Source organism: Malaclemys terrapin, chromosome 10, assembly GCF_027887155.1.
Source record: "Malaclemys terrapin pileata isolate rMalTer1 chromosome 10, rMalTer1.hap1, whole genome shotgun sequence".
Classification (NCBI taxonomy): Eukaryota; Metazoa; Chordata; order Testudines; family Emydidae; genus Malaclemys; species Malaclemys terrapin.
Window position 1 is genome coordinate 67794085 of NC_071514.1, and position 21985 is coordinate 67816069.

Sequence of the window (21985 nt, forward strand, 5' to 3'; positions counted from 1 at the left end):
ACAAATGTGAATAAATCAGTGTTTTGTTAAAGATAACTGCTATTAATAGGAATTTCAAAGTTTGAACAAAAGAATCCACTTGATTCTTGCAGTTCTAAAAAGCAACAGCTAACAGAGATTCTAGTTCCTCACATAAGGAAGATATGTCAATCAAATGTATAAAGGAGATGCATGAAGAAAGAAAACTGAATAATGCTGAATATTACTATGAGAAACTGAATTATGTCTCCCAAAATCAAATGGAAACATTTTTCATGCTGGAGTAATAAATTCTATACAGTAATCTATAGAAAAAGCAAAACTATATGAAAAAGAATAGACACTGGAAACTAAAAGTGTTTCAATCACGTGTATTTTGTGTGTAGGTAACATATACTATGACAATGATGTGTGCAATATAAGAGTCTACATAGAACAAACCAACAACAAAATGGCCCTTTGTTTACTGGACACTGGAGAACTGTGAACAATTAAAAAATCCAGCTATAAAAAAGGCTGAAAGAACATCACTGAAATTAGTAAATCTCGTAAAATTTGCAACCCACATAAGGCCTCGGCTACACTATAGAGTTAGGTTGACGTAAGGCAGCTTATGTCGACCTAACTCTGTCAGTGTCTACATTACAATGGTGCTCCCACGGATGTAAGTGACCCAACTTCATCAACTTAATAACTCACCACCACGAAAGATGTAGCGCTTAGTTTGATGTAGTTAGACTCACTCAGTGTCCGTGTAGACCCTGCATTACTTACATTGCCTGTTGGCTGTCAGCCAGGCACCAAGCTCACAATTGGAGCCCTCCCACCCCCCAATCCTAGGGCTGACAGCCAGAGCCAGAGATAAAATTTGAAATAATAGCAGCCATGAAACTGACAAGAATGTATATTTCACTGCTGGTAGGCTCCCTACTGTGAAACTGAGCCCTGCACTGGGCTCACATCTCAGGCTGTCAGCCCTGTGGGCATGGGGGCTCCAGCTGTGAGCCCCACACTCCGACTGTCAATGCCCCACTTCAGTTGGTGCAAGCGCACCTGATGAGAACGTGCACCAGTGGCAGAAAGAGGCCAGGTTGGACACCAACAGCAAATGTAATTGCTCCAGTGGCTGTAGGTCAACCCAACTTCAGTTGCCCTAATTTTGTAGGGCAGACAAGCCTTAAGCGTGACTTATTCTCTCCTCCAAAAATATTCTCAACCACTGAGCATAGCTCCAAATCACACTGGAAAAATGTGTGATCAGAAATCTCTGCATGTAAAATTTTCACTTCCTGTTTAATTAAGACTTAAGCTGCCTAACTACAGCCCAAATAGCACGACTGAGCAAGATGAGCATTCTGCCTGATTCAAGAGACTATTTGTGAATAAACCATGTCATTTTTTGGCTTAACATTAGGCTTTTTCAATTCCAAATGTCCATGCCTGTCAACATATCAATCCTAAAGGGGATACCCAAACCGCTCATTCTTGACAAAGCGTTTCAGAAATAGAGTAATGTTGCAAAAAGTAGTCGTTTGGGTCGGAAGCTTTTGCTTTGAATCTAATGATAACTACTTCTATTTTAACATTACAGTTCACACTCAGGAAGACAGTCCCTGACTCCAGGAGCTTACACAGTAAGACAAGCAACATACAAAGGGTGAGGGAGAGGTATAATATACACAATAAAAATAAGAATTAACAATTCACAATTGCCATTTTAATTCACTTTCTATGGGGGAAAAAATCTAGGTATTCAGTGTAGTTTGGAAGAAACTGATCAATGGAAGACAAACTACACCTGAAAAGGCAGCTGAGTGCATAAGGAAGAAGTAGCTGCCATTTCCACCCCTAGTCTAGGTACTTTTCTCCAAAGACAGCTGAACTAAGTTCAAGGTTAGTTTACAGAACTGAAACGGGAGTTGGTTTAAGAATTTAGGACAGGCAGCCGTGGAGTTTAATGTATGTTCTGGTAGACTATTAGACTCTTTCAACTGGTCTCTGCTGGCTTTCACTAAAAAGACAGCAGCCCTAGTAATTAGTTAGACTATCAACCTGTTATTTGATGCCATAACCTAATTGACCAACTGGAACCTAAATGACAACAAAAACTAAATGACAATTTTCAACTGGCATTTGTACCATTGAGAAGATGCAGCTTGTAGCAGGAGGAGAGGAATAGGAAGAAAATGTTTTTGCAGCTAAAGAACATTGGGAGTAAGAAAAAAAAAACTTGGGTTTTCATATGTTCATTTTTAATTGGTTAAAATATGAAACCCATAACAGAACAGGGCTAGATTTAAGACATCTATATAAATATAAGACATATAGTCATTTTAAAAACAGAAATATTGGGGTAAAAAATAAAGTTCTTCTTTACTTATATCCAGACTTCAGAATTCAGCATGTTGCCTTAATCCTGCAAACATGTGAGTAGCCCTTTTGTCTGGAATATGATTCCTGTGCACCAATATGAGGAAGGCAACCAAGAGTTTCTCAAGCATGTTTTTAAGTGGGTCAAATACTCTACTGGACCAAATATCTTTTTACTATATAGCCTAAGTAGTAATGATATATAAATTTAAACATGCTCCCTAAAGCTTTTTACCTGCTATCAGAATCTGAAGCAATTTCTTTTCTTCCTCCAAACCGGATTTGACACTGTAATAAATAAGTTTAAATAACACGAGTGTTAAGAAACTGAAAATTCTTAAATGCTCTAATTTTAATTTTAAAACCAAAAAAAAGAAGATGTTCACTGACTCAGCATGGAAGTTATATTTCAAACAACATAAAAACCTAGAAGCAAGGCAGGGCTGTAAAGCAGGGCAGTTACAAACCCATCCTGCTGTCAGAAAGAATACTTAATCACATTTTAGCATTATGCTCCCTGACAAAACCTCCACACAGCAAATAGATTCAAACAGCACAGCAGCAGAGTCTAGATGCACTACTAAATTACTGCTGCTTCTGAAGCATTATAACAGACGAGCCAATATCTATCATACATATCATTGATTTATATTGCCACATATAGTTGTCCTTGTACAGCTTCCTTTTAGTTATAAGGACACCAATTAAAACTTGGGGAAATTAAATAAAGTTCTGTTTTTCAGCAAAAAAACATTCTCAAAATAAAGACTTTAAAAGTTATTTTTAAAATAATTTTAGTAAGTCAAGTAACTTCTCTGTTAACTTGTCTGGAGGGTCAAGAATCCAAAACCGGTTTCATCAAGATGATGATGTTCTCCATTTCTAAATCCAATTACTAATTCAGGCTTAAATCTGCACACACTTATTGCTTCCAGGAGCAGTATGTACTTCAGTGAGTAGTCACAGAAGCAAAGACTATACCCTGTATTGTATCCAGGATTGCACCAAACTCACAAACAATAATAATTTTGCACTTGGGACGGGGAAGAAAAGAAGTGCATCATACCTGCATTGTCTCTATTTAACATTATGGGATAGAGAGGCAAGCAACGTTTGAAAATAGCAAAAAAAAACCCAACATATATCTGAATTCGAAGTAAATAAGTTACTAATGTAAACTGTTTACCACTATCTCCACTCCAGCACACAGTGCATTATCAAACCTTTCTATCTTTTAGCTGCTAACTGAAAATCTGTCATATTTGGCAACCCAGATATCAAAAGCATTGCATTTTCCTAGATTATTTTATTAATGTAACCAACTTAGAATTTTTTTATTCTAAACTTCCGAAAACTTCCACACATTTTTTAAAGTTGTCAGAGATTGCTCAAAACATTTCTGAGTTAAGCTATTAATTATTTAACTTATTTGCATGTATTTTCTTGTAACAGGGTCTCAAGAGTTTTGACATTCAGTTACAGAATTAGGGCAGAACTATGCACAGACGTAGATCACAGAAGCAGAACCCCATACAGAACACCAAACTTCCCTTCACATTCTACCCACAACCTTCCAATATAAGTTGATCATAATGGTCCCTTCTAGCCTTAAAAATCTATCAAGTTCTGGGTTTATAACATTTGAATGAACAAAATGCCATGCCTATATGGGGCCAGGAGAGTGCATTTTTTAACTCTGTAGATAAAATGACATTAAAATCCTAATGTAGACAAGGTAAACTGTAGTTTTAACAGCATTTTAACTGGTCAAGGTAAATCCCAGGCTCCCTGCTAGGGTTTACCTCAACTATAACTTGCCTCGTCTGCTCTGGGATTTTAATACATTAGCTAACACACCTTTTTTTCCTAGAGACCTGAGAGAACTTCTTAAGAAGAGCAAGTTTCCCACTCTATCTATTGAAGAGGGGAGGGAAGAATAATAGCAACTCTTGACAGAAACATCAACTCAGCATTTATACACTGCCGAAAGATTTTTAGATTTGGGGCAACTTGCATTTATTGTTTTGATTTCTTACCTGTTTAACGGCATCCAGTAGCCGCTCTAGAAGAAACTGTCTTTTGTCATTGTTCTGTGAGCCTAAAATTCAACACAGCTTTATTATTTTAACAAAAATATATTAGTCCCAATTCTGGAAAACTTTCCTCACATGTACTAGTCATCCCACGGAGGTTAATGGAAGTACTTCTACGAGTAAGAGGATGCAGGATCAGACCTTTGTTTTGTTTTTTTTAAGATACCCTTTATTTAATATGCAGAAACAATGCATCTGATTTTAATAAGTTATTCTTTTTGTGGAATCAACAAAAATTACCCTAGAGTTCTTAAAATATTAAGAACAGTATTAACATAGTCTTCTCTGTGTTAAATGCCAGTCAGGTAAAATTAATTACCGGTAGTAAGCAAGCCACTACACATAAACATTAATGCACAGGCCACATTTAACTTTTTAATCTAAATAATTTCAATATGCAGTGTCAACTTTCACACCTTGCTTGGATGAACACCTCTTATAAACATGTCTGGCTGCACATAAAGCTTGCTGTTTAATTAGGCTAAGTCACTGAGTTATATGCAGTATTGTCGTAGCTGTACCGGTTCCAGAATATTAGAGAGACAAGGTGGGTCCGGTAACATCTTTTATTGGACCAACTTCTGTTGAGAAGAGAAAGAAGCTTTTAAGCTTACACAGACCTGAAGAAGAGCTCTGCGTAAGCTCAAAAGCTCGTCTCTCTGACCAACAGAAGTTGGTCCAAAAGATATTACCTCACCACCTTATCACTCTAGGCCTTAAGTTAGACCATTTTGTGCCCACACTTTTCTTCTTCTTCCTCCTCCTCCCATAGAACATTCAGCTTAATATAAAACTCTGACCTTTATATCAGAATTCTAACTGAATAAATTTCCCTCAAATTTCCCTAGCAAAACCTACTGCCCAAACAACACTGAAGAACTGGAGAAGGTATAAGGGGTGGAAAACATTTCTCTCTTCTTCTTGCAACCCATCACCCTGGAGCACCTCCTGCACAATCTTATATGTGTTCTATTCCTGCACAAAGCATCTCCAATTTACCCAAGCAGGAGAAGAGATTAGAACTGACCACAATTCATTCTGTGGAAGCTGCTCCTCTCCTGCAGAGTAATTTCTAAAACCCAGACAAGAGTTGGACTCGAGAAAACACAGGACGCCTGTACCAGATGTGAATCCATAATTAAAGAAAACAAGTATATTTTATTACCTAAATTACTATTATCTAATTACATAACAGATTAGTGGTGCTTCAATTGGAAACCACTGCTATTTTCCATTATTAATTTACAGAGGGTTAACTTTAGATTTTGAACTTTGAATCAAGTTGTGCAATCATTATGAGATTTTTTTTTTTTTTTTTTTTTTAAGAACTCTGTACACATGAATGTGATACTAGTAGCTCTGGCTAGAGTCATCAGACAGTTATGCCAATGCACATCAGCCATGACCTGTATAATCGTTATTATTTCAGTCCTGAGAATTTTTATCAGAGATTCCAACTTTGCTGAATTAAGTCATATTGTACTATGGTTTTATTTATATTTTTAGGGAGTAAGTAATCTGTAGGTCTAAGTGTGCCACAACTAATCAAAATCACTTACAAAACTGTACAAGAAAAACATGCCAGTGAGAGTACACGCTTAATAAAATCCAGCCATAAACAAAACCACATGCATGCCCCATGTTGCCTCAGTCTCATTCCTTCAATACTCCCATTTCTTTCCAGGTAACTGGGAAAATACAACGAGATGCTTATCTTAGGGTATGTCTACACTACGAAATTAGGTTGAATTTATAGAAGCCAGTTTTATAGAAATTGGTTTTATACAGTCGATTGTGTGTGTGTCCACATAAAATGCTCTAAGTGCATTAAGTCGGCGGACCGCGTCCACAGTACTGAGGCTAGCGTCGACTTCCGGAGCATTGTACTGTGGGTAGCTATCCCACAGTTCCCGCAGTCTCTGCCGCGCATTGGAATTCTGGGTTGAGATCCCAATGCCTGATGATGCAAAAACAGTGTCGCGGGGGGTTCTGGGTACATGCTCCATCAGAGCAACGGCAGACAATTGATTCGTGCCTTTTTACCTGGGTTACCTGTGCTGACAACATACCACGGCAAGCATGGAGCCCGCTCAGCTCAGTTCAGCTCACCGTCACCATATGTCATCTGGGTGCCAGCAGCTCCTTGCCTTTTGGCAGTGGATGGTGTATTACGATTGGTATCCATCATCGTCATATTCCTCAGTGAGTTCAGTCAGAGGCACCTGGGCAGACATGTTTTGTCTCCTGGAGACTCAGTCCTGCCGGCAGTCCTATTGAACCATCTTGACGATGATGGCTAGCAATCGTAATACAGCATCTTCTGCCAAGCACCCAGAAGATGCCGATGGCTATCAGTCATGCTGCACCGTCTGCTGCCAGCCTAAGATGTAAAAGATAAATGGACCAGATTTGTTCTGTATTCATTTGCTTCCCCCTCCCTCCGTGAAATCAACGGCCTGCTAAACCCAGGGTTTTGAGTTTAATCTTTGGGGGGGCCATTCTATGTGACAGTTGTTTGTGTTTCTCCCTGATGCACAGCCACCTTTGTTGATTTTAATTCCCTGTAAGCCATGTCGTCACTCGCCCCTCCCTCCCTCCGTCAGACAATAGTTTTGCGCCTTTTTTCAGCCCAGACGCCATAGCACTAGGATCATGGAGCCCGCTCAGATCACCGCGGCAATTATGAGCACTATAAACACCATGCGCATTGACCTGGAGTATATGCGGAGCCAGAACATGCCAAAGCAAAACCTGCCGCGTCCACAGGTTCGCCGATCGCAGCTCCCACTGGCCGCAGTTCGCCGCTCCAGTCCAATGGGGGCTGCGGGAAGCAGCCCAGGCCGAGGGATGTGCTGGCTACCGCTTCCCGCAGCCCCCGTTGGCCTGGGACGGCAAACCGCGGCCAGTGGGAGCTGCAATCAGCTGAACCTGCAGACGCAGCAGGTGAACAAACCGGCCTAGTCCGCCAGGATGCTTACCCTGGCGGGCCACATGACAAAGGTTGCCGATCCCTGTAATATGTAATACTATTTTGTGTTTATAAGTCTCAGTTAACTGTTATGATCCTTTGAAGCAGGGGTCTCAAACTCAATTTACCTTAGGGCCAGTGCCAGTCCTCAGGTCCTCCCAGCGGGCCAATGTCACTCATGTCGCCCAGAACCCTCCCCCCCAAAACTCCACCCCCCACCTGCCTAAGGCTCTGGAAGGGAGTTGTGGGGGGGGGGGGAAGTCTGGGGTGCAGGCTCTGGGAGGGAGTTTGGGTGCAGAAGAGGTGAGAGGTTGGGCTCTGGGAGGAAGTTTGGGTGGGGGAGGGGGTCTGGGGTGTAGGCTCCGGGAGGGAGTTTGGGGGCTGGGGGGACAGGGAGGGGTGCAGGCTCAGGGAGGGAGTTTGGGGGCAGGAGGGGGCGTGTGGGAAGGGGGTGCAGGCTATGGGACAGAGTCAGGGGGTGCAGCGCTTATCTGGGGCTCCAAGGCAGGGTGGGCTGGGGGGCCTCCGCGCCCTGCTGCCCCCAGGCACCACCCCCACAGCTTTCCATTGGCCACAGGGGTGCTCGGGGCAGGGTCAGCGCGCGGAGGCACAGCCCCGTCCTGCCCTGCCCCTGGGCCACAGGAAGGGGCCGGCAGCCACTGAAGCGAGCAGGCAGATGCTGCTCAGCTGCGCTGCGCTGCCGGGGCCCCTGGCGGGGGTGGGGGTTAGCGCCCAGGGGCGGCAGGCAGGACCAAGGGAGAGACCCAGCCCCAAACCTGCTGGAGCCCCACGGGCCACATTGGGGAGGCTCGTGGGCTGCAGATGGCCTGTGGGCCGGGAGTTTGAGACCCCTTCTTTAAAGTCCTAATGATACCCCTTGAGAATTCTTAAAAAAACACTACTGAAAGCCAATTTTACCTATATTAAATTTTTCTTCTTTTAAAAAAGGATACTAGGGATATTTGCATAACAGTATCTTTGTTGTTTTTAGTATATCAGCCCCTGATTATCTCACTTGAAGTCCTAATTCTCCACTCATAGCATCACAGTTGGCTGCTGTAGAGAAGAGTTTGATGAGAGGTGGAATAAGACTTCAAACGAGGAGTCAACAACAGGAATGAATAGCTGACCTTGAAAACAATACGCATACAAGATACGCATGCATAATTACTACTTCTTTCTAATGGAGTCTCACAACTGTATCTGAGGACATAAAGAGGTCCAGAATATTTTTCAAAGATTTTTAGGAAGCATCCATTAGTTCTGAGGTATTATTGTCTACAGTAGCACCCTAATATTATTTACATTGTCTTCAGTTCAATTATCTATGCTATTATGAACTGCCTTGATAGTTTGAAAGGCTAATTGCCTTATATGAATGAATGCAGCCAGTTTTCCTGTGTATGCATAGGAAATAGAAGATCAGCTTCAAAGCAACAATATACGCTGCCTATTCTTCAGCCAGGAAAGGTCTTGCTGTGGCAATTGTTATCAAGAGGCTTATCAGCTTGCCAGAAGACTCTAAAGAAAAAGCCCCGGGCCTGATCCTTTTTATCTCAGGTCGGCTTAAATTTTGACAGGCAAGGTCTAAGTCACAAGAGTGAGGTCTCCAGGTTTACCCTGGAATTCTAATGGAAGAATTTGAACAAACTCTACACCTGGACTAACTATTGGACTATAACTTTTTTAATTGATTCCATAAAGACTTTTTACAAATCACCAGCCTCACAGTCTTTGCTATGAAACTGACCTCAGGACTTTTGACATATCTGTATGTATATTGATCTCTTAAACACTGCAACTCTCTTCCTTCTTTTTCCTTTTGTCATTAAAACCTTTAGTTTTAGTTACTAAAGGATTAGGATCTGCATGATTATTGGGTAAGATCTAAAACTCATGATGACCAGGGGATCAGTGTCTGGTCCTTTGGGACTGGTGGACCTAAAATATGGTAAACCTGGTTTTCAGTAACCATTTACTATATTACACTTGGCTATCTAGATAGAGGTCAAGAGCTGGAATACTTAAAGGGGACTGTATTTGGCTTCTTGCTAACCAGTGTGGTATTACAGAAGTTGTTTTGTTACAGGCGTGGTGAATCTAATAAAGAATAAATCAGCAGTCTGGGGGATTGTCTGCCCTATTCCTTGCAGTCTGTCCTGAATATAGCATCCTCAGTGTGGCCCATTCAGGCACCCAGTCATAAGGGGGTACCAATTAAGAGGGATCTACTGCATTCCATTTCACAATTTACACACAGCTAAAGTTATTGTGATGCCAAGTCCTAAAGCTGGGTGGCTGAACTGCTCCCATACAAATTCAAATAGCAGTAAATTTGCAGCACCATATATATTACTGGGGTTTTTTTACATTAAATATGTCACACGGAGGGGAGGAAAAGTTATATTTAGATTATTATGTAAAAAAAAGGAAGTCCATGCAGAAGTCTAAAAATGACAATGAAAATATGAGTTTAAAGAAGCAAAAACTAAGAAACGCATGAAGAGTCTCCTTCCCTTTAAAAGTAATCAGTTTCAAAAAGTGAGCTAAAATTAGTTTCAGGTACTGCACCTGCCTCTGAGTCACATCACATTTTTGGTGCTTTTACAGACACACTTTTCTATTTTTAAAATGTTTTTCCTGTCTGTATTGTATGAGAAAGATCCAAACACACACGAGTAGAAACTGACTGATTATGCAAGTGGGAAAAAAAAGTTTTCGTCTAATCCTTCTAAGTTACAGTGATTTTAAGAACTATTTGTAGAAACTATAGTTAAAATAACTCAGACAGAAGTATGATTTTTAAACTGATTGTGTCCCTTTAATTCATCCTAATACACCCAATCACTACATATGCAGCAAATATGATTAAATTCAGATACGAACAAAGATCAGCTTTTACAAATTTTATTTGAATTTAGTACTCAATGGTGCTGCCTTGAATTAGTCATACTACAGAAAGCTTTAGTACCTAGCTCTGTCAATATACCTAATTCTTGTCAGACCATACTGATACTTTTTGACTCCTCATCCTCTCTTTTGCAAAGACAATTACAGTGAAGGCTGTGGTGCACAAATAGAGCTTAAAATGAGACTCTTCAGGTTCCTGTTTTCTTGTAACCCAAGTCAGGATTTGAGTCAGTTTCAGAAAGTTAAAGGCAGATACACTTCTTCACTGCACTACCCAAGCAGATAAAATCATCTTGAATAAGTGACAAGTTAAAGACTTTGTTGGCATTAAGGCTAAGTTTACATTAGAAGCATAATAAATCTGTTGTATCATTTCACCTAGTGTCTTGTAATGGTAAAAAAAAAACTAGGCTTGCCAAGCCATACAATTGACCACCTATTATTTGACAAGGGTCAAATACTGTCAGATATTCCACCAAGAATGCCCTGATGTAGATGACAATCAAAAAGGTAGGCTGCATCATGGTGTCATCTGTTAGCAAGCCTACTTAAATGTACTGATCACTCACTTTAACATATGCTAATGGTAACTGTTTGGAAAAAGGTGAACTAATTGAAAGCTATCAGAGGGGTAGCCGTGTTAGTCTGAATCTGTAAAAAGCACCAGAGGGTCCTGTGGCACCTTTAAGACTAACAGAAGTACTGGGAGCGTAAGCTTTCGTGGGTAAGATCCTCACTTCTTCAGATGCAAACTTGTTGTAGCTTTTTAATTGAAAGCTTAGCATCTTGACTGATTGGAATCTCCAGAACAAACAATATATGTATATATCTGTATCTTTATTTGTATTCCTGGCCATCACTGTACATGGCAGTTTACAAAACACATTAAACAAGTTAAAAGATATGATCCCTGCCTCAAAGAGCTTAAATCTAAATTGGCTAGACACATTTACAGAAATTAACTCAGGAAAGAGTGGGGGAGAAAGAGGAGCATTCAGTCATTAAGTCTCCTCCCCTAACTCACAGAAAATATGCACAAGCCATTAAGATGATTGAAGAATTGGCCTATCAAGCATAAGTGCCTTTAAAAAGGACTCTCAGAGTTGCTATGTGTTTTATTTCTGTTTAATTTTATTTTACTTTTTCATTGTAACTGGTTCAGTCTTGAATAATGTTCATGTTTAAATGCTAACCCATTGCTAAAAAGGGTAATGAGAGTAATTATTTCTTTCATTTTTTAAAGATTCATTTCATTGTGTTTCCTAGTCTTCTGAATTGAAACTTGTTTTTTATAATTAGGCATAAATATCTAAGGCTAAGCCTATTAGAGACCATAACATCTTACACTTTTGTGTTACTATTCTAATAAATTAGTGCTTTAAATATTTGACCTGTTATTTTTGGACCGCTCAAATGCCAACCCTAAATATATATACAGTATATATATATACACACAGCAGACCCTTGCTAGAACGCGTATCTTTATAGCGCCAATTCGGTTATAGAGCGGGACCGCGCATGGATCCCAAATGTAATTACTGTACCTTCATTGGAATCCATGGTTACGCGGTCCCCGCGTTAACGTGGGACCGCACATGGATCCAAAAGCCCGCGTTCCAGCAGGGGTCCGGTGTATATAATTTATTTTTAGGGTTGGCATTTGAGCAGTCCAAATATATAAAAATACACACACACACACACACACAAATCTTGTTAAGCCAAAGCCCCCTTTGTCAAACCACCTCCACATCTAAAATTAGGCTATGTCCCCTGATATGAATCACTTACATTGAAGAGCCTCCAATTCATATGGATAAATCTCTCTCATTCTGTTAATAAAACTGGGTTCTGTCACACAATAACCTAAGAAATTCCACAGTGCGCAGACTCCAATATGCAAAGTTTGGTAATTACAGTCAGCAAATGTAGTGAGTTGATTATTTGTGTGATGGTCCCTGACAGTTTTAGCTATTCAATACTGTACATGGCAAGTCCAAAATGCTATAATAGCCCCACAACTGAATACAGTTCGTGTCTATATTAACTGGGGTTGTCATCTCACCCACAAAAAAAATATTCTAGCATGTAAGAGTAGATCATCACTATTAATGAAGTAGATATAATTGTACAGGAAATATCTATCAGGCAGTATTTCATACATGACTACAGTTCCACATTCTGTTAAAAGGACATTATCAAAAAAAATCACACCATAAAATACTGAATCTATGTTACTAAGGCAACAGATTAATAAAACTAATAAACTTACCAGTCTAATTAAATTTTTTACTTTTGTACCATATTTGCATTTCAATTTGAAAAAACAGTGGTCAGAGGCAATTCCTGGTTCTCGCACACTAACATTTATGCTTTTAGAGTTCATAATATTATAGAAAAATGATTGACAAAGTTTTAACTGACTTGTTTAATGCATGCAAATTGTCCTATTCATCTTTAGTTTTAAGACTAAGATTTTAGACTAAATATAAAGAACAGTGCAAAATCTTGATCTTAAAACAAAAAAGATGCATTAAACAAATCAGTTAAAACTTTGTCCTTAATCATTTTTCTATTATATTATAAACTCTAAAAGTATAATGCTACTGTCTGACAATAAATGATTGTGTCCCAGCCTCAAAAAGAGACATACACCTCTACCCCGATATAACGTGACCCGATATAACACGGGTTCGCATACAACACGGTAAAGCTCTGACACGCTGCTCTGAGCAGCATGTTAAGGGTGCCGGGACTGAGGGGTTGGATAAGGGGCAGAGGGTCTCAGGGGCGGTCAGGGGCTTCCCGCCCCCAGGGTCTAGGAAGCAGAAGCTGTGGAGGGTCAATCTGGGGGGCCCCCACAGACCCAGAGTGGCCCGGGGGATTAGCGGGGGGCCGAGAGCAGCCTGCTCTGCTTCCCTCGCCCCGGCCCCAGCCGTGTCGCTTGGGGGACACAGCTTGGGGGGAAGGGATCCCCACCACACTCACCGGCAGCGGCGGAAGCAGAGCAGCCCTGCCCCAGCCCACTCCACTCCGCCAGCTCCCAGCCGCGGCACTCCGCTTCCCGCAGCAGATGAGTACAGGACCTTTCCCAACCCACCCCCCCGCACCCCCAGTGACATAGCTGGAGCTAGGGCAAGGAAAGCAGAGCGGGCTGGGGCCGCATCGCTCTGCTTCCCGCTGCCAGTGAGTGCGGAGGGCGTCCTTTCCCCAACCTCCCCGCACTCACCGGCGGCAGGAAGCGGAGCGCCGCGGCTGGGAGGTGGCAGAGTGGAGCAAAGCGGACTGGGGCCACGTTGCTCCGCTTCCCGACGCTGCGGGTGAGTACCTGTCAGGGGGCAGGGGGCGTGGATAGGAGTCGGAGTGGTCAGGGGGGTTGGGTACGGGGTGGGGTTCTGGGGGTGATTAAGGACGGGGTCTCTGGAAGGGGTGGTCATGGAACAAGGAACAGGGGGGTCAAAGCAAGTTCGATATAACACGGTGAGATTTTTTGTCTCCCGAGGACCGTGTTATATCGGGGTAGAGGTGTAGTTGAAATAGATTACTTTTAAGTTTGCCTAATTCTCTACCTAAAGACAAGTGTGAATATGATGCATACTTTCTCTTTCCTGCTGCTCTGTTCCGTGACGCCCAAATTTATGTTCCCATAAACCCTACTTTTTTCAGAAGAAAGAGTTATATTAAAATATGTTTCACTTTATTGTTTAATTAACTCATAGATCTTGGCAAGATTTACAAGTTCATAAAGGTAGGTCAAACGTTTGGCCAACCATCCTTAATAACGTTGCTTTATGCATAATCCTGTCCTGGATAACTGAAAAACATTTCAATTTAGAGAGAATTCTACCCGCATCATACATGTCTCTCTATTGGTAAAAAACAGATGAAGGCTTTAAAAACAAAGATTTGGTAATTCATAAAAATAGTGACAAGAAATATAGTATATAAACAAACTATAGACAAAACTGCTGCTAATAAAACAGCTTTCAGAGTTTTTTGTAGAGATGTCAACTGTTATTTTTAACTGTAAAAGGAAATTCCATTGCTCAAGTGTGCAAAGACTTACCACCCAACAACAACTTAAGCCCTGATCCTACATCCAGGTTGAGCTAACTGCAGGACTGGAGCAACACCTAAAAAGCAGATGCAGGCCCCTATAGGTTAAGAGGGTAGTTTTGAAGTATATATGTATATAGTGGCAAAACTTGAAATGAAGCCGAACATCTGAGAAAAGATTTTTTGTGTTTTGAACGTTTGAATGTTACCTGCATTTCACAAAATACTAATAACTTTCCCTGCAGGTCTATTATCATCTTTTTCATCTCCTTACAAGTTAAAATTAGAAAAGTTATTTATCAAAATAAATACAAATGCCAGATAAACTGAGAGAAAATGTTACTAAGATGCTTTCACTTTCATCTGCTGTATAGTTTCTCTTTCATAGCCAATGTAATTCATGAATCCACATGGGGTTTAGCTGCCTCAGTTAATACTTTAAATGTTAAAACTGCACCTTTCATCAATAGGGGTTAAACATTTTGGCAGTAGAGTTAGAACAGAACCCAGGACCTAATTCCCAATTAACTGCTGCAGAAAAAAGGACAATCTCAGGGTCAGGGATGATTTCCCTCAGCATGCTATTTGTGTTTTATGAACAACTCTGACAGGTCTTATTTCAAGTCAATTTTTATAACTACGTTATCTCTCTATTTGAATGAAGAATGTGTCAATCTGCATTTTGAAATAATATTTAAAATATCACTCACGTAAGAATCCCCTTTGAAGATAACTATTGTTAACCGTTACTATCAGTCCTGGTACTTCAACTTGTGTGACCAATACTCACCCTTCCCTCCATCTCAGAGATTAACCTCCATGCTGATTCTCCCCTAATCCCTGGAAGGATAGAATTGCCCTAGATCCAATATTTACAAGATAAATGGCCAGTTCAAGAAAAACTGAGGCCTGTGGAAAACTGTACAATTCTTCCTCTCTCATTAAAATCTTAAGATTCAGTGAACACCATCTTGCCTCACTTGACCTTAAATACCCTGCAGTTAATTTAGGGTAGAAGGAAAAACACAATGTGTCCAGAACTGGTGTGTGTATTTCAAGAGTTACAGATGGAGGTTTCGTATTGTCACTTAAAAAAAAAAAAATCACATCAACAAACACGTTTCTTTGCTCGGGTTACTAACCACACCTCAGTGTATTAAGTCAAGTAAGAATATTACGTTATTTATGCTCTGTTTACTTTCTGCACTTTGCTCAGTTTAGGCAACTTTGATGCCAAAGCAGTTGGCCTTACAGGTGTTTACAGTCCGTGTGGCTCTCAGGGGCTCAGCGCTGCAGGGTCTGGGATTTCACACGTTGCTAGAGGGCTGAGCTTCACACAATAAAAATGAAGGGGGAGAAGGGGAGATGCGCCTCACTCGGGGCTCCGAAGTAGGAGGGGCCACCTCCCTAGTGCCCAGGGGCTAGGATACCCCCCCAGCACGTCAGCCTGCCCCCAGCGGGAGCCGACAGCCTAAACCGGCCCTTAGCACCGGCTGGCACGGGGCGCGCCATGACCCCCGGCAGGCAGCACCGCAGAGAGTGGGGAGAGCGGGGGGGGGCGGCTGTGACGCAGGCTGAGCCCCCATCCCCGCGGGCTCGGGCGGGCACTCACCGCTCATGATGCCCTGAGTCCGGTCCCTCCCCGGGACTGCAGCTAGCCCCCCTGCTCCCGCTGAGACAGCTCCACAGAGGGAAGCGGGGCCGGGGACACACAGAGCGGACACCCCACCCCGGAAGTGAAGCCCCGCCGCCCCGGAAGGTAAATACTGGAGCCTGAGGGCGCGCGCGAGAGAGGGCTCCGACGTTCCCTCCCTCCGCGCCGCGTGCGCTTCCCCAACCGCCTCGCAGGAGCGCTGAGAGCTGCCTGGCCTGGGGAAGGGCGCGCTCGCGGCGGGGTCCTGTGATGGCCCCGCTCCTGGTGGGCGGGTCTCTGGCTAGCTCGAGGGCAGGCTCTCCTGTGCCCCGCTCACTGGGGGAAGGGCCCCATTCAGTCTCTGGCCGTTCCCAGGCCCCACGCCCAGAGCCGTTTGGGGAGGTGGAGGGCCTGGGGCTGCTTGGAAGCAAAATAATAACCACTTCAGTGGGAGATTCAGGTCCAGTTTTCTCTGCTAACTAATTACCTGGGTTAAAGAATCAGAGGCAGTCAAGGAAAAGGAAAGCTGGTGCAATGCATCCGAAGAAGTGAGGTTTTTACTCACGAAAGCTTATGCCCAAATAAATCTGTTAGTCTTTAAGGTGCCACCAGACTCCTTGTTGTTTTTGTAGATACAGACTAACACGGCTACCCCCTGATACTTGAGGTCAAGATTGTGGCACTAGCAACTTCAGCTTGGGGAGAACTGGGCTATCCATGCAAACTTTGCATCATGCAGGTTGTTGGGGTTTTTTGGTAAGGTGAACCAAAAAGCAGAATAGATAATCAATTGTGAACCTTGTTTCCACTCCTGAACATAGAAGTGCTGCAAAGCCTGATCTGAACTTCATTTCTTGGGACCAGCCCCTTCTGATGGAACTAAAGTAGAAACCTACATTCACAGTTCAAGCCTATCTAGCAGCAGCATGAAGCAGCTCTTGAACTCCAAGTCATTCTACTCTTAGAAACATAATCATCCAAATGTGAACATCCACAATAGATGTAGTCCTGTGGTAATTTGGAAGCTTCTGCAGTATTTTTTTTCTAATGTGCTTCATAAAGCAACTTCCCCTTCACTGATTCTTTGCATGTACAGATAATTGTTTCAGAGCAAAGCGGTATCTTCATAATACTAATTTGAAATTATAAATACCATATATAAATAAAAGATGGGTTAAACTAGTGAAAAATAAAATATTCTAAACTTTTAAATACAGGTGTCAGGTATCATTTAACCAAAAATAATCCCAAATTGTTGATGTTTCAAAATACACAGCACCAAGAATAACTACAAAAGTAATTGGAAAAACTAGGTACCAAAGCAAATAAGAATAAAGTCTTTCTTTGATTAAGGGCTATATCCACACATAGATCCAAGGACTTGTACAGGTCCCAAGCACAAATGAAGATTAATGCAATTGTTGTAACAGAAACAGTTACGGTACATCTTATTTAGATTCTCATGATGTATGGCTAGGCCAAAATTTTCAGACTTGTGTGGCCAGAGTTACACATCTAAATCCATAATTAGACGCCTAAATATGTGGCCTGTGTGTCAGAAGTGGAGAGTGTGATGTTAAGCAAGTTTCTTAATCTTTTCCCTTTCAGTTCCTCAATTTCCCCACCTTTAAGATGTGGGTTATTCTTCTCTTAATTCACTCATGATTGTTCGTTCACCCTGAGATCCTTGGATGAACAGTGCTCTAGTAGTACAAAGGTGATTATTGCTGAGCACAAACAGCCTTCATTGACTTCAATGGGAACTGCAAGTGCTCAGCAGCTATGAAAACACTTATTTAGGTGCCTAAGCATACCTAATTTGAGGTTGAGTTTTTAGCATGTAGCTAGTTGATACTACTAGTAAATCCTTGCTAAGTACAAATAGATCATTATGGAGCCCATGCTAAAATAGGGAGATTTTACATTTTTTGAAAATGTTTGATTCATAAAAGAAAGCCCTCCTCTACTATCAGAAATCAGATTGGTAATTAGAGGCTATGCAATACCATCTCCTCTTCCAGTATAGCTCACAGCTGCTATCTTAACTGGGTATAACTGCATATTCCATAAATGTATCCAGGATTAGAGCACTTCCTTTGCAAGCATTCCCATTTTCATTGGGCCCCAAAGTCTCAGAACCTGGATCTCTGAAGTGGTACAAAAGTGATGCTACATACCATTTTTTTTTTTTTTTTTTTTTTTGCACCTCTCAGTACAAGATTTATTTGTGTGACATAGTCATTAAATATATATTTGAGCTTGCTTATTGATGGCATTTATGCACATCCAACCTTTTGTCTAGTAAATATAGTCTTTAATGATAGTGCAGAAAAGTTTTCCCCACATAAGGGTTCTTATAGCTTATAAGTTCCAGTAAATAGCTCCCAAGAGAGACTAAAATTAGAAATAATATAATACCAATTAAAGTTAAATGCAAGAGCTATAAAGAAACCACATATACTATCCTTCTCTACTGACAGCAAATAATAAAATTTATGAGTATACTTATACTGGATGATCTGATTGATTATTATGTAGTAAAAAATGCTTCCATTTCCCTATCACAGAGTCATCATAGCACCTGGAATATAGCTGCAATATTCAGAAGTCTTTGTGGTGACCAGAACAGTAGCTCCTTCCTCTGTCGCTGGTAATGGGAATGAAGTATCAAAGCCAGTTTGGAGTTTCACCAAGCCACAGTCCCCGCAAGTGCATTCCTCCACTGAATACATCAGTGATGCTTCACTTTGGAGGGAATCTCCAATTATATCTGTATTCACACTGGTCTCAATATCAGCCTTGAGTATAACATTCAGCTCCATTGCAGACTCTATGAAGATATGAAAAGATATTTTAGTTCACGTGTCATGCTATCTCAGTAGTAAGGTCAAGTCATAGAATCTACTGAACGTGTCCCCCGCTCCCGAATTTAGGATGGGCATGTATGGAATCTATTATATATATACTATCATATACACAAATAAAATTAACAGAAGCATGTTTTGCTGTAAATATCTATGGATATGAAAAGGTCAAAAATTAATTTAATTCTTTCTGCCACAGGGAAAATATACTTTATATATGGCTTTGAGAGGCTACAGGGTTGAATCAAGTCAATTTACACTTTACAAGCTGCAAGGCTAATCTTCCATTTTTATTCTCCCTCCGGGTAAAATTCCTTTTGACTATGGCAGGAAGGACTGGGCCTTGATAAAGAAATTCTGTTAAGCGTTTATAGCAATTTTCCAATGCAAAATAGGATAAGCAAGTTAAAAATGTATATTGAAATAAAAAAGCAAATGTGATTCTGTAGCCAAAACCAGCGGGCTCCTAACTACTATTGGGTATCATATGATATCCTTACCCATGTTGGGAAGTACTTTTTGCCACAGTTATCCCCATTGACTTTAGTTCATCTATTTGTGGAATAATGTACTCTCCAACATGAGTAAAACTATCAGAATCTGGTGATGTAGGCTATATTAAACATTATAAATTAAAATAACATAGCAGAAATTCACAACAATCTGAAAATATTTTACAAAGAATTGTATTTATTGACAATCATATTTTGTACCTGTGTTTTTCAGTTCTTCCTTTGATTGTTTTGGGTGCCTCATTTTAAACAAGACCATTAATATGAACACTGTGAATGTTAAAATCACTCCTATTCCCAAACCGATCCAAAGAATTCCATCTGATACTTTTACTTGACCTGTAGTACCTTTTAAAATAAAGGAGACATATTATGTACATTAAAAACAACAAGCAATTAATATATAAATACGTGGCCTAATCTATAAGCCTCTCACATCTCTAAGGAATAATTTCTTTTTCTGGTGAGTGACAGCTAGGTAGCTTGAAACATTTACTTTTCCTAACATAGTTCAGTTGATATATAGAATACTGTGTTTAGGTCTTCAATCTTGTACAGATTTTATACTTGGTCTTGTAAACTTTAGTGTCATTTTTCATGGTTTATATTTAGAATCAATGCAAAGTATAAATGTGAAAATGCACAGCACAAACAAATAATGTTACAGAATTGGTACTTACTCTCATTACAATAGCTCTGACATGAAAAAGGTGGCTTACTGGAACATCGAAGGTGACAGGGTATACAAGATTGCAGCAAGCTGTCAAAATACTCATTTTTGAAGCAATGTTGAGCCATCAGGGTCAGTAATTAGTGAACTAGGAAGCCACAGAAATGGTTAAAGAGTAAGGACAAGCTAAGGAGGAAAAATGTTTCCACTTCTCACTTTGTACAAACAGTAGTAAGTGTGGCCAGCAACACCAGCTAAATATCAAGGTTCTTCTTTAAAAGAGTATATTAAATAATAGGGATTTCACCCTGAGGCTTCTCAAGGGACTCTGGCTGCTCATTTGAATAGCAACTGCAGATTCAAGTTTCTAGAAGGACCATCCAGCTGGATGGAAGTAATTTTCAATGTAAATTCTGTCTGAAACAGAAACTGATTATTTATAGAGGACATTTCTCAAGCAGGTGCTAAACACTACACACTGTAGAAAAAGTCTGAGGATGCCTAAACAAGCATTTTCATTGACAGGTAGTCCCTTTCTTCAGGAGTTTGTTGTATTCTTTCTCTCGAACTGATGGATCCATACCAATTATATCTCATTCTAGACTGCAAACTTCTCCATGAAGCATTGGTTTAATTTTTATTCTTTTCTGTTCCATTGCCACCACCAAACAACATACTGTATTGTTGATGAATAGAGGAGAAAAAAGAGGACAAAAAGAGGCTGTGTTGTCTAGTGAATAGAGAAGGGGGCAAAGTCAGTACACCTACAGAATGTATGCTTGGTGAGGCAGGTGCTGTACCCCTCCTCCTCTCGGATCCTCCGCTTCCCATTGGCTGGGCTGGGAGGGTGGGCGGGCTGATTGTTTCTCAAGTTCCCTTCCCTGCCACCTTTTTAAACAACTCCTCAGCTTTTCAAGCTGCCCTGCCCTTCCTCTCCTTACTTGCAGTTTTTGGATGCTGCAGATCTGACCTATTGCTGTTTTGGGGTCAGGATTGAATTTTTCCCATTGGCCCAAACTGGCTAAGGTCTGCTGGGTTTTTTTGTTTATTTTTTCACTTTCTTTGCAGTATCATGGAGGCAAAGTAGCATTGAAAGGAATAGGACTTGAAAGTGTAATAATAGGACGTTTATGATGACTGTTTAGCTCATTGCAACTTGCAGCTAGTGTCCAGCATGGATAAATGCTAAAAGGGCCAACTCCCAGAGGTAAATGAGGCCTAGGAATTCACTGGTTGATTTTGTGTCTATTGGAGAAATGGAAACTTTACATTGTCATGGACCGAGATCCCTCCTTGCTATCCTTGATCCCCCCACCACAGGGGGAGAGTGTGACAAATGTGGACATTTTCTGTAATATTTTTATGAGCTATTTTTGACTCTCTACCTACCACCTTTGCACTGTTACACATTGGGGGGAAAGAATTCATTTTCTTGCTAGGACATGAAAGATCCAGCTAGGTATTTGAGACATCTAGCTGTTGGATTGTCTGGGCAGGAATCATTTGAATGGATGACCTACATAGACAAATGGAACCCCAATGACTGAAAATTAACATCTAACTGCAGAGGCAGCTGAAAATGTGAATATAGCACAGTTGTGTCCAGAGAATTAAGATAAGAAGTGTCAGGTGGCTGTGTTATGAGCTGAACACTCAGAGACACAGGCTCTGGCCTAGGAATAAGATAATGGGAAAGACAGAGAAATGAAGCAAAGATGGTTTCTACAGCAGCTTGGTTCAAGGGAGCCCTGGCTTTAGTCTCTCTGAACTCTGTCTTAACCTTTGCTCCTCTATGATAACCTAAGGACTTTCAGATTCTGTAGACCAGGTGATTAACAAATTGTTACCCTGTTTTTAAAAGACTGCCTGGTGTCACCGCAAATACTTACTGAGAGCATTGTGCCCTGAAGGAGCACAAACCTCCTGCAGGAGT

At 41.0% G+C, this 21985-nt stretch overlaps 2 protein-coding genes across 4 annotated transcripts in view; both read right to left on the reverse strand.

Moving 5' to 3' along the window:
• The window catches only part of SNX29 (sorting nexin 29), a 490357-nt gene extending 474287 nt beyond the window's left edge, over positions 1-16070 (reverse strand). For 2 of the 3 annotated variants that reach the window (XM_054042041.1, XM_054042044.1), the window contains exons 1-3: positions 15986-16068; positions 4386-4447; positions 2585-2637 (exon numbers count right to left, since the gene is read on the reverse strand). In XM_054042041.1, coding sequence (XP_053898016.1) covers positions 2585-2637; positions 4386-4447; positions 15986-15992 — 122 coding nt within the window. In that variant the 5' untranslated portion in view covers positions 15993-16068. Of the gene's footprint in view, positions 1-2584; positions 2638-4385; positions 4448-15985 lie in introns of all 3 variants that reach the window. The other variant, XM_054042042.1, reaches the window with a different exon arrangement.
• Positions 16071-18270: 2200 nt separating this feature from the next.
• On the reverse strand, positions 18271-20317 carry TNFRSF17 (TNF receptor superfamily member 17). Its single transcript, XM_054042045.1, has 3 exons — positions 20063-20317; positions 19584-19730; positions 18271-18836 (listed from the first exon to the last, which is right to left on the reverse strand). Exons 1-3 carry the CDS (start codon positions 20178-20180, stop codon positions 18568-18570), a joined length of 534 nt encoding a protein of 177 aa, XP_053898020.1. The 5' UTR covers positions 20181-20317; the 3' UTR covers positions 18271-18567.
• Positions 20318-21985: the final 1668 nt, after the last annotated feature.

Excerpts from the sequence above, each read along its gene's own strand:
- TNFRSF17 (XM_054042045.1), bottom strand. The coding sequence starts at position 20,180 with ATGGCTCAACATTGCTTCAAAAATGAGTATTTTGACAGCTTGCTGCAA. Across the intron at positions 19,731-20,062 it reads TCAGAGCTATTGTAATGAGA|GTACTACAGGTCAAGTAAAA; the intron begins GTAAGTACCAAT and ends TTATTTTAAAAG. Across the intron at positions 18,837-19,583 it reads GGAAGAACTGAAAAACACAG|AGTCTGCAATGGAGCTGAAT; the intron begins GTACAAAATATG and ends ATATCTTCATAG.